Below are 12700 nucleotides of genomic sequence, written 5' to 3'. Positions count from 1 at the left end.
GCAAATTAATAGTCCAAATGACTGGCCTGGATGTGAACCGTGTGGGATTATGGTGGTGGGGCCCACTGGAACCTACCTACCCCATGTTTTACTCACCTGAGCATGTACGCACGAGGGAAAACACTTTAAAATTCATTTTGTATAGGTTAGTAAGTTTTTTATTAAGCTCACTAGATGTTTTGAACTCATCAGGTTCGTCAGCTTCTCTTTCCAGGATAAAGGCGCCAAATTGACACTCTTTATCATTGTTGTCACAGCAGCAGTACGCGGTCCAGAAGTGTGTCGGTACGTTTACCTGACTGTCCTTCTTCAGAGTTAGAGGGTTTGATCCGGTATCCGGCACGACTCCTGTAACCACGTACGGTGTTTTCTTAGCTGCCACGCAGGTGGTCAGGGCTTTGTTCACTTTTGCTTCTACTTTACTGTACCAGAACCTGTTAAAGTCACACCTCTGGGGTGCAGTGTTGGTGAGGGTGAAGGTGCTCTTTGATGTTTCCTCGTCGGGGGCGTGGCAGTGAGGGTACAGGTGACCTTTATCATACCTCGAGCCTTCGTAGTCTGAGTTGTACGCCTGCAGATTACTCTTTGGATAACTCTGCAGATTACTCTTTGGATCACTCTGTAAATTACTCTTCAACATCATCTCTCCTCTTTCTTGTTCATTTTCAATCTGTGACACATAAAATTGAACACATTAAAAAACTATCAGGGTGGTTAGAAGGTGTTGTTTGTGGTGATGTGATCCGTCACTAAGGCTACGTTCAGACTGCTTGGACACAAACTCTGGAGCGGTGACGAACATAGATAGATAGATAGATAGATAGATAGATAGATAGATAGATAGATAGATAGATACTTTATTCATCCCGAAGGAAATTTAGGCATCCAGCAGCAACAACACAATACAATAAGAAACATACTCAGACAAATCAAAACACAGAAGAATACAAAATATATAAGGCTATATATTTACTATACTACAGTTTTTTCAGTGGATTTGGTACTTTTCTCAGATCAGAATTGAAATTCTCAAAACATCTCCGTGTCACTTGTGCACATCATAATTGCATTTTTCATTGTGTTTCACATATTCACTGCAAAAAACTAAATCTTAGCAAGTGAAATTTTCTAAATTTAAAGCAATAAATCTTATTTTCTTCTCTGATAAGACTTTTTCTCTTACTAAGCATTGTGTAAGTGTTTAAGTGATTATTTTGCTTATTTTAGGGATAATTATCTTAATCATTCTTACTTAGAATTTGTACCTTATTTTACAGTTTTTCTCCATTGGTTTGGCTCATTTCTTGAAACTGAGATGACATTCTCAAAATAACATGGATAAATCCCCAAACTAACTTGCGGTTCCTCATAACAGAATGGCATTTCTCATTGCTTTCATCACATTTCAAATGCTTTATACATGTCTCAAGCACTTAGTACTTTGCAAATGGTAATGTACAAGTAGCCTACACTTAACACAATCATCCTACATTTAGTACATTTTCCAAAAGAATGCATCTTGTTGATCTATCTTAATTGGTTGGTTCTCAGTGTAATGGTTGTTCTCTTCAAAACATGTCAGCACAATTTCATCATATAAGTCATCATCTGCAGAATAGTCTGCTCAATTCTCAAAATGGATTAAGAAATTGTAATTCAATACAGAACACATGTTTTGGAACATTTCATAAATTCATGAGAATCAGGTGAGTAGGTAACAGGTGAAAGCAGGTTTTGATGAGGAGGAGTGTCCCACATTACAGGTGATCAGTCCATCAGTTTGTTACCAGACAGGTGTTGTCTATGATTTTGAATGCTGGCATTGCTGTATATGTACAGCTTGGTCTGGTGCTTGTACTTTGATGCTAGTCCTGTGATGATATAACAGGTGATCAGTGTAGAGGATGGCTCATGCATTCACAACGCTTCTTCCCATGGTGCATTGCTAAAGAACACATCAGATGGATGGTCAGGAAGATGAGCAGGAGAGAGGGGGGAGTGACTCAGAGTAGTCAGAATGTTACTGTACTGCATTTGTGATGCTTGACTGTTTTTGTACATACTGTAATGTATTTTATTTTGTTTTTGCAGGTTCTTGTATTTTGTATTCATAGTATACAGTTTTTCTCAATTGGTTTGGCACATTATTCAGATCAGAATTGAAATTCTCAAAACAGTTGTTTTGTGTAAGTTTGTGTAAGCATTTTGTGTGTAATTAATCAATTAACTGATTTGACTTGAATCAAAATCTTGTTAACATGACTTAGTATTTTGACTGCCTTGTTCGTAGGCAGTGACCCACAGACTAGACATTCTGGTGGCACTGACAAGTTGATTGAAATAAAATTTTGCTTTTAAAGCAAAAACAAAGAATTCTGAATGAGTTTCGTGCTTTTTCTGGTATTTTTGCTGTTTGCATGAACTGTTTTGAGAAATGCACTTGTTGTGATGCCAATGTAAATCATGATGTGAGAAATGAACCAAATCGACTGAGAAAAACTGTATTTGATACATTTTCCTTTGTATTTCTTTTCTTTCTACCTACAGTAATGTGTAAAAATGTACTTGTAAATAAAAATAGTTACAATTTCCTCAGCAGAATGAGTGCAGTGTGTGTGGTGTGAACATTGTATTCCTTTAGCTAGACCTCTGCCATAAAGACAAAACATCTAAGCATTTTGACTTGCAGTACTTACACAATGCCAAAGGGACAATGCATTTTGGGGGCACTGATGGTTTGTGTGAGAAAGGAAATTAGTTTTAACACGTGGGTAAACTGTTTTTGGAGCGATATGAGCAGTGATGAGGATCCATGTAGTTTTGCTGCACCGTCCAGTTTATTTTGACAGATGGACAAAATTAATGAAAATGTGCCAAAGCAATTGAGAAGGATCTATGCCATTTTTATGGTACTGACTATTTATATGGGAGAAAGACTTCATTTTGAAGCAAGAATGAACGTTTTGGGAGACATATGACATTTTGCTGGTTATCTGAAGTGTTGTGAAGAACTGTAAGTCTGTTTGACCAATTTACCTTTTAGTTATAGGAATGTCATCTCAGTTTCAAGATGTCTTGTCTTGTTTTTATAGAGTTCAGCTCTGGGTAGTTCTTTAGTTCAGCACTAGATGGCGATAGGGCCCAGGCTTTGCTAAAGCTTGCTAAAAACATCACCTGGACGCTTGGCTTCTTTTTGATTTGCACATTTATTTTTTATTTAGTTGAGAGACAGTTTGTTGATGGTGTTTGGTGCTGTTTTTTTTCATTGTATATAGTTTACTAATAATACACACATTTAGAGATTGGACCTGTTTGTTTACTTGACAGGGGCCTTTGTTTTTGTATTTTTAAATTTATTTCTGTATTAATAAAGCCATAAAAATAATAAATATTTTATATAATGTATCATTTTACACTAGTAATTTATTTTACATATAATTTGGCACATCCACACACTGCTGCTGCCGTCTGAAGAGCTTGCTTTAAAAACACCACAGATACTGTATCATATCCAGCCAATAAGTGTCTTCGATAATAAAGTGAGTTTTAAAATTTTGTACCTATAGGCCGTCTGGTCATCTTTGCTGATTCAACCTATCACAGTGCATATTTTAGTGATCTATAATCGAGCCGTGCACCGTGCAGCTTGATTTACGGCGTGTCAGTGTGACTTTGCTATCATAACGACGGGAAAAGTACACCTTGTGCAGCTTAAAACACAAAGCAAAAGTCATGTACTACTTAATTATCTTAATTATTCGTAACGTGAAATAATAAACCAATCAGAGTGTCTCTTGCTCATCATTCTCTTTAAGAGTAGATCAGGTGAGCTCTGACTTTGGTGGATTGCTATTGTAACGGTGCAGCTACCTGGACGTGTTCAACAAACTCTTCTCAGCAGAGGAAACTGAGCTGCTGGTTGACGCTGTGAAGGAGCTCCAGCAGCTCATTTACGGGAACAGCAATGTTATTTTATTTACTATTCTGTTTATTGTTGATGTAAAAGTTGGGTTTGTGCTGCTGTGTGTTCATGTGTGTGTAATAAGTGGGGGTGTACGCTGAACTGGGTTTTTAATTCCAGGGGAGAAGAAGAATTATCACAAATTTCTGAATTTACAAAAACGCTGTGCAATGTTGTGCAGTAAATAACTGGGGAATCGCCAAATGACCAGAAAGAAAATATTATGAATTAAATTTGTAGGGCAAAAACTTACAAAACTTCACCATCACCCAAAGGAAACTCCCAAAATCCCAGAATCCCAAGAGGTGATCAGTGCAAGACATACATATAGGCACAGGTGTGTAAGGCCACGGTAAACAACACACCCTGTCGCACCTTTGTAGAAGGGTGACCAGTAACAGAGAGTATCATAAAGATAAGAAAAAAATAAAGCAAAGAGATCTTCAAAGAAAACAAGAAAAAAGGAGAAGACAGCAGGAAGCCTTTCCTTTCCTTAAAAAAGTTACTTTTTATAAGTTTTCTTACGTTTCAAGTCTTTTTTCCCTTTTGATTGAGGGGGTGTAATCCCCAGTTAACAGCACTCACTGTCCCTAATATCCTATCATTATACACACTCATATCATAATAATAAAATATAAAGTGGATTTTCCTCTTTGCTCTTGAGTCCAATCCTTGATTGTCCTGTGATAAATAATAATAAATAAAAATGAAGGTTAAGGATAACAATTCTCTACAAAACATTAAATAATACATTTAATTTGTGGGCCAGATGTAAGTCAAAATGTATTTTGTAGATGGTTGTGTGTAGTTCTGAAGTTCTATAGTTCTGAGGTTCTGTAGTTCTGAGATTCTGAAGTTCTGTGATTCTGAATTCTGTAGTTCTGAGGTTCTGAAGTTCTGTAGTTCTGAAGCTCTGTAGTTCTGAGGTTCTGAAGTTCTGAGGTTCTGTAGTTCTGAGGTTTTGTAGTTCTGTGGTTATGTAGTTCTGAGGTTCTGAAGTCCTGTAGTCCTGTATTTCTGAGGTTCTGTAGTCCTGTAGTTCTGTAGTTCTGAGGTTCTGTAGTTCTGAGGTTTTGTAGTTCTGAGGTTTTGTAGTCCTATGGTTCTGAGGTTCTGTAGTTCTGTAGTCCTGTATTTCTGAGGTTCTGTAGTCCTGTAGTTCTGTAGTTCTGAGGTGCTGAAGTTCTGTAGTTCTGAGGTTTTGTAGTTCTGAGGTTTTGTAGTCCTATAGTTCTGAGGTTCTGTAGTCCTGTATTTCTGAGGTTCTGTAGTCCTGTAGTTCTGAGGTTCTGAAGTTCTGTAGTTCTGAGGTTTTGTAGTCCTATAGTTCTGAGGTTCTGTATTTCTATAGTCATGTATTTCTGAGGTTCTGTAATCCTGTAGATCTGTAGTTCTGAGGTTCTGAAGTTCTGTAGTTCTGAGATTTTGTAGTTCTGAGGTTTTGTAGTCCTATAGTTCTGAGGTTCTGTAGTCCTGTAGTTCTGTAGTCCTATAGTTCTGTAGTCCTGTGGTTCTGAAGTCCTGCAGTCCTGTAGTTCTGTAGTCCTATAGTTCTGTAGTCCTATAGTTCTGTAGTCCTGTAGTTCTGAAGTCCTGTAGTCCTGTAGTTCTGTAGTCCTATAGTTCTGTAGTCCTATAGTTCTGTAGTCCTGTGGTTCTGTAGTTGAGCAGTAGAGGTCAGTGTTGGGCACTGGATGGAATAAAGGATATTTTCCAGAAGAGAAAAATAAAACCAGAACTGCTCAAACACTCCTTACAGTGCAGACTGGGAAATGCTGTAATGTGTCTACTGGTGTGTGTGTGTATGTGTGTGTGTGTGTGAGTGTGTGTGTGTGTGTGTGTGTGTGTGTGTATAAAATGTGTGTGTGTGTATAATGTGTGTGTGTGAGAGATACAGAGGAAGCCCACTGAGGAAAAGCTAAGAACAAAAAACAAAGAATTCTGAATGAGTTTCGTGCTTTTTCTGGTATTTTTGCTGTTTGCACGAACTGTTTTGAGAAATGCACTTGTTGTGATGCCAATGTAAATCATGATGTGAGAAATGAACCAAATCGACTGAGAAAACTGTATTTGATACATTTTCCTTTGTATTTTTTTTCTTTCCTACCTACAGTAATGTGTAAAGATGTACTGAATAAAAACAGTTACAGGTTCCTCAGCAGAAAGAGTGCAGTGTGTGTGGTGTGAACATTGTATTCCTTTAGCTAGACCTCTGCCATAAAGACAAAACATCTAAGCTTTTTGACTTGCAGTACTTACACAATGCTAAAGGGACAATGCATTTTGGGGGCACTGATGATTTGTGTGAGAAAGGAAATTAGTTTTGACTCGTGGGTAAACTGTTTTTGGAGTGATATGAGCAGTGATGAGGATCCATGTAGTTTCAGTGTGACTTTGCTATCATAACGACGGGAAAAGTACACCTTGTGCAGCTTAAAACACAAAGCAAAAGTCATGTACTACTTAATTATCTTAATTATTCATGGACGTGATTAATTTTGGGCGTAACGTGAAATAATAAACCAATCAGAGTGTCTCTTGCTCATCATTCTCTTTAAGAGTAGATCAGGTGAGCTCTGACTTTGGTGGATTGCTATTGTAACGGTGCAGCTACCTGGACGTGTCCAACAAACTCTTCTCAGCAGAGGAAACTGAGCTGCTGGTTGACGCTGTGAAGGAGCTCCAGCAGCTCATTTACGGGAACAGCAATGTTATTTTATTTACTATTCTGTTTATTGTTGATGTAAAAGTTGGGTTTGTGCTGCTGTGTGTTCATGTGTGTGTAATAAGTGGGGGTGTACACTGAACTGGGTTTTTAATTCCAGGGGAGAAGAAGAATTATCACAAATTTCTGAATTTACAAAAACGCTGTGCAATGTTGTGCAGTAAATAACTGGGGAATCGCCAAATGACCAGAAAGAAAATATTATGAATTAAATTTGTAGGGCAAAAACTTACAAAACTTCACCATCACCCAAAGGAAACTCCCAAAATCCCAGAATCCCAAGAGGTGATCAGTGCAAGACATACATATAGGCACAGGTGTGTAAGGCCACGGTAAACAACACACCCTGTCGCACCTTTGTAGAAGGGTGACCAGTAACAGAGAGTATCATAAAGATAAGAAAAAAATAAAGCAAAGAGATCTTCAAAGAAAACAAGAAAAAAGGAGAAGACAGCAGGAAGCCTTTCCTTTCCTTAAAAAAGTTACTTTTTATAAGTTTTCTTACGTTTCAAGTCTTTTTTCCCTTTTGATTGAGGGGGTGTAATCCCCAGTTAACAGCACTCACTGTCCCTAATATCCTATCATTATACACACTCATATCATAATAATAAAATATAAAGTGGATTTTCCTCTTTGCTCTTGAGTCCAATCCTTGATTGTCCTGTGATAAATAATAATAAATAAAAATGAAGGTTAAGGATAACAATTCTCTACAAAACATGAAATAATACATTTAATTTGTGGGCCAGATGTAAGTCAAAATGTATTTTGTAGCTGGTTGTGTGTAGTTCTGAAGTTCTGTATTTCTGAGATTCTGAATTCTGTAGTTCTGAGATTCTGAGGTTCTGAAGTTCTGTAGTTCTGAGGTTCTGAATTCTGTAGTTCTGAGATTCTGAGGTTCTGAAGTTCTGTAGTTCTGAGGTTCTGAAGTTCTGAGGTTCTGAAGTTCTGAGGTTCTGAAGTTCATGAGTTCTATAGTTATGAGGTTCTGAAGTTCTGTAGTCCTGTAGTTTTGTAGTTCTGAGATTTTGTAGTTCTGAGGTTCTTGAGTTCTATAGTTCTGAGGTTCTAAAGTTCTGTAGTCCTGTAGTTTTGTAGTTCTGAGGTTTTGTAGTTCTGAGGTTCTGAAGTTCTGAGGTTCTGTAGTTCTGAGGTTCTGAAGTTCTGAGGTTCTGTAGTTCTGTGGTTATGAGGTTCTGAAGTTCTTTGGTTCTGAAGTCCTGTAGTTCTGAGGTTCTTGAGTTCTATAGTTCTGAGGTTCTAAAGTTCTGTAGTCCTGTAGTTTTGTAGTTCTGAGGTTTTGTAGTTCTGAGGTTCTGAAGTTCTGTAGTTCTGAGTTTCTGAAGTTCTGAGGTTCTGTAGTTCTGAGGTTCTGAAGTTCTGAGGTTCTGTAGTTCTGTGGTTATGAGGTTCTGTAGTTCTGAGGTTCTGAAGTTCTTTGGTTCTGAAGTCCTGTAGTTCTGAGGTTCTTGAGTTCTTTAGTTCTGAGGTTCGGAAGTTCTGTAGTCCTGAAGTTCTGTAGTTCTGAGGTTCTGAAGTTCTGTAGTTCTGAGGTTCTGAAGTTCTGTAGTCCTGTAGTTCTGAGTTTTTTTTGTTCTGTGGTTCTGTAGTTCTGTGGTTCTGAGGTTCTTGAGTTCTACAGTTCTGAGGTTCCGAAGTTCTGTAGTCCTGTAGTTTTGTAGTTCTGTAGTCCTGTATTTCTGAGGTTCTGTAGTCCTGTATTTCTGAGGTTCTGTAGTCCTGTAGTTCTGTAGTTCTGAAGCTCTGTAGTCCTGTAGTTCTGAGGTTCTGTAGTTCTGTAGTTCTGTAGTCCTATAGTCCTGTAGTCCTATAGTTCTGTAGTCCTGTGGTTCTGTAGTTCTGTAGTTGAGCAGTAGAGGTCAGTGTTGGGCACTGGGTGGAATAAAGGGAATTTTCCAGAAGAGAAAAATAAAACCAGAACTGCTCAAACACTCCTTACAGTGCAGACTGGGAAATGCTGTAATGTGTCTACTGGTGTGTGTGCGTGTGTGTAATGTGTGTGTGTGTGTGTGTGTGTGTGTGTAATGTGTGTGTGTGTGTATAATGTGTGTGTGTGTGTGTATAATGTGTGTGTGTGTGTGATACAGAGGAAGCCCACTGAGGAAAAGCTAAGAACAGAACGTTCCCTGCTGAGTGATGATCTCATAGCGCAGGAATGACGCGTTTGGTTCTGCTGACCACTTTAATCTGGTTTAAAGTTCTAAGAAATCAGCCTCTCACTGAAAAACTGCGCTTTTTATTCCATCAAATGGGAAACAAACGTTATTTTGAGTCTTTAATAATATCTCATATCTATATGAGATATTATTGCCAAAAGTATTTGCTCTCACTCATCCACCCAGAACATCCCTGAACTTGAATTGTGTTCCTGAATCATTTCCCTGTCCACAGGTGTAAATTAATAAAAGCAGCAGTTTCTGTTCATGAAGTCTTCTGCAGTCTTCGGGTTTAGTTCTTTATTTTACAGAAATCACAGTGTTTCTGTTTCATTAACAGCAGTGGTTTTCTTTGGTCTACCACCTGTTCAACATCTGTTACTCAGTACACCAGTGACGACTCTCTTCTACAGGATATTCCATACTGTTGTTCTGGCTATTTCCTCACTACCTAATATTCCACAGCCAACTGTCAGTGATATTATAACACAGTGGAAGCAAGTACTGTAGCTTCATGTAGCTCAAATCCATCCAATATCAAAATAAAGTTATCCAAAAGCAGTGTGTAAGACTGGTGGAGGAGAACATGATGCCAAGATGCATGAAAAAAAACTGTGATTAAAAAACACCAGGGTTATTCCACTAAATATTGATTATTTCTGAACTCTTAAAACTTTATGAATATGAACTTGTTTTCTTTGCATTATTTCAGATTTTGCTGATTTTTGCTGTTAAGGTTTTTTGCTTCTGGAATGTCTTGTTTGCTTTTGCTTCATTTTTTTACTTTTTTACTATATCAAGAGTCAAGTCAAGAGGATTTTATTGTCATTACATCTGAGTACAGGTACACAGTGTAATGAAATTACAACATAAAGTGCAGGAGTGACGACAGTGCACCATAACTATAACACTAAATAACAATAAATACAAAAGACGAGACAATTTAAAGACAGCACAGTGCAGGACCGATACGGTATAATAAAGTGTATAGTGAGGATAAGGTGCAGAGATGTGTAATATATAGAACATACAAGTTTATATGTTTTTATGTTTATAACCTAAATCTACTCTAAATATAAATTCTAGAAATGACTGGAACAGGACTTTCCCCTCACCTCAAAACCTCTATATATCACAGGGACCGCCCCCCACCCCAACTCCCACGCTCTGCACTGTAAACTCACCTTTCCACATAGCCCCGCCCACTCGAAGCCCCGCCCCCTGTTCTGTGTACAGGTTGACCTACATTCCTCTCAGCAGATCAGGTCAGCGTGACCCTGAAATAACTCCCCTAAATCCAGAACAAAGCCTCCAGTTACTGATCTATACAGGTCTGAACACGTCCAACAATCCAGCAATATAATATTACCTATCAATCAATAAATATATCAATCAGTCAATCCATCAGTCGCATTTTTCACCTTCCCATTTTATAATGTTAGAACAGAACAGAACAGAATTTCTTTATTTGTCATTGTACCAAGTATAACAAGATTAAACTGCAATCCTCTCCAGTGTCATAAACAATAAACAATAAAATTAGAAAACTACAAAGAACTAAAAATACAAAATGTACAAAAAATAAAAAATAGCATACAAAATATTCACATAAAAATGTTCAATTTTGCAGAGCATTTACAGTAAAAAAGGATTGAAAACATTTAACAAGAAATAAGGAAAAATATATATATAAATATAAAAAATTAAATAAAAATAAATTATATATGTAAAAGAGCATAAAAGCAAATTGACACGTAAAAAGTAAATAATTTATAAAATAGAAAATAAAGAAAAAGTAAAAGTAAAAAAATAGTAAAAGTAAAGTAAAATGGCATAATGATAAGAAATTATAAAATGAATAATACACATAAAAATCAAAATATAAAACATTAGAATAAAAAATAAAATGTAATAATAAATCAAAATAAATTAAAATGTAAAATAATAATAAAAAGATGAACTCATATTTAAAACTTGAACAGTCTCAGTCTTTCTGATGATGATTAGAAACTAAAAGTATAAAACGGTTCAGTGATTCCAGTGAGCTGAGCTTCAACATTTCCTGTAGAGAATTCCAGCTGTCTCCAGATAACTGCAAACAGTGACAAAGTACACACTGCCCTATTAAACAATAAGATAATGCACTTATAAAAAAGACTGCAAATATTAAAATATATTAAAATATTGCACAGTCCCATGTTGAATAAAAATAGGTTTTTAAAAAGTCCTATACCGTGCTATTCAGTGCTCGTACTGCAGTGGGGTAACAAATATTAAAAGCTATTTTAGAATCAGTTCCGTCTCCAAACCCCATCAAACACCTTTAACCACCGTGGACGAGTCTGAGTCTGAGTCTGAGTCTGAGTTTGGCGGTTGCCAGGAGAACAGTACTCGCCGGAATGCATTGTGCCAAGTGTGGTAAAAAGTTTGGTGGAGGGGGGATCATTATAATGGTGTGGGTTTTTATCTTCAGACGTTCCAGTGTAAGGAGCTCTGAATGCTTCAGCAGACCAAGAGATTTTGGATTATTTGATGATCTTAACTTTGTAGGAACAGTTTAAGGATGGCTACTCTGCACCAGTACACAAATCAAGCTCAATAAAGGCATGGATGAGCTTTGGATGAACTTGACTGGCCTGCACAGAGTTCTGATCTCAACCTGATAGAATAATTTTGGGATGTGCAATAGCCATCCTTAAACTGTTCCTGCAAAACTGAGATCATCAAATAAACCAAAATCTCTTAGTCTGCTAGTAAAGCTAAAGCATTTAGAGCTGCACACATGCTTTAAGACAGGGGTGTCCAAACTTTTTTTGTTGGGGGCCAGAAGGAGAAATATATTTGAAGTCACGGACCACAGACTCTATAATAAAACAAATAATGAAATATACCACTTTAAATAATACATTTTCCTGATTATTTCATTTACACACCATTTTACTTGACTTACTATCTTTATCTTTGACAGTGTTGTGTAAACTAAGATTTTTCAAATCATTTCATGATGTCTCTTAATATTAAACTCCTTAATTACGGCAACTTTTAGACTCTTTGGCCTGTTTTTCTGCGCTAGAAATGCGCACTCTCTCCGCTTTTAGACTCTTTGGCCCGTTTTTCTGTGCTAGAAATGCGCACTCTCTCTGCTTTTAGACTCTTTGACCCGTTTTTCTGCGCTAGAAATGCGCACTCTCTCCGCTTTTAGACTCTTTGGCCCGTTTTTCTGCGCTAGAAATGCGCACTCTCTCCGCTTTTAGACTCTTTGGCCCGTTTGTCTGCGCTAGAAATGCGCACCCTCTCCGCTTTTAGACTCTTTGGCCCGTTTTCTGCGCTACAACTGAACACTTTCTCCGCTTTTAGACATTTTGGCCCGTTTTCTGCGCTACAACTGAACACTTTCTCCGCTTTTAGACTCTTTGGCCCGTTTTTCTGCACTAGAAATGCACACTCTCTCCGCTTTTAGACTCTTTGGCCCGTTTTTCTGCACTAGAAATGCGCACTCTCTCCGCTTTTAGACTCTTTGGCCCGTTTTTCTGCACTAGAAATGCGCACTCTCTCCACTTTTAGACTCTTTGGCCCGTTTTTCTGCGCTACAACTGAGCACCCTCTCCGCTTTTAGACTCTTTGGCCCGTTTTCTGCGCTAGAAATGCGCACTCTCTCCACTAAGAGCTGGCTGTTAATTTACTCCAGGGAGAATTTAGTTTAGTGGGGACCGACTACACACTGATGGTAAGCAATGGGGTGGGCGTGTCCAATAGGCAAATATTGGAAATTTTGGTAAAAGAACCAAAGTGTAGTAAACTAAACGTTGGGTCAACAAATGTCTGTTTGAACTCCTT

General features: G+C 37.7%; 1 protein-coding gene and 2 long non-coding RNA genes across 4 annotated transcripts in view; 2 read left to right on the top strand and 1 right to left on the bottom strand.

Annotated features, from left to right (window-relative positions):
* LOC125794088 (endonuclease domain-containing 1 protein-like) overlaps nt 1–1823 on the bottom strand; it is a 3726-nt gene extending 1903 nt beyond the window's left edge. The window contains exons 1-2 of the mRNA XM_049473557.1: nt 1788–1823; nt 172–670 (exon numbers count right to left, since the gene is read on the bottom strand). Of these exons, the coding sequence (XP_049329514.1) occupies nt 172–670; nt 1788–1823 (535 nt within the window). The remainder of the gene's footprint in view (nt 1–171; nt 671–1787) is intronic.
* A 3209-nt stretch (nt 1824–5032) lies between these two features.
* Nucleotides 5033–5470, top strand: LOC125794100 (uncharacterized). 2 transcript variants are annotated; one of them, XR_007433615.1, is made up of 3 exons: nt 5033–5103; nt 5224–5255; nt 5384–5470. It is a non-coding gene; the product is annotated as an uncharacterized LOC125794100 (long non-coding RNA). The 2 variants fall into 2 exon arrangements; XR_007433616.1 differs by having other exon boundaries at nt 5097–5111; nt 5200–5255.
* Nucleotides 5471–7560: 2090 nt separating this feature from the next.
* On the top strand, nt 7561–8390 carry LOC125794099 (uncharacterized). The gene is made up of 4 exons (XR_007433614.1): nt 7561–7631; nt 7880–7991; nt 8096–8143; nt 8312–8390. It is a non-coding gene; the product is annotated as an uncharacterized LOC125794099 (long non-coding RNA).
* Nucleotides 8391–12700: the final 4310 nt, after the last annotated feature.

The sequence above is a fragment of the Astyanax mexicanus genome, unplaced genomic scaffold, assembly GCF_023375975.1.
Source record: "Astyanax mexicanus isolate ESR-SI-001 unplaced genomic scaffold, AstMex3_surface scaffold_39, whole genome shotgun sequence".
In the NCBI taxonomy this organism is placed as follows: Eukaryota; Metazoa; Chordata; class Actinopteri; order Characiformes; family Acestrorhamphidae; genus Astyanax; species Astyanax mexicanus.
This window is presented reverse-complemented; position numbering and strand designations above follow the sequence as displayed.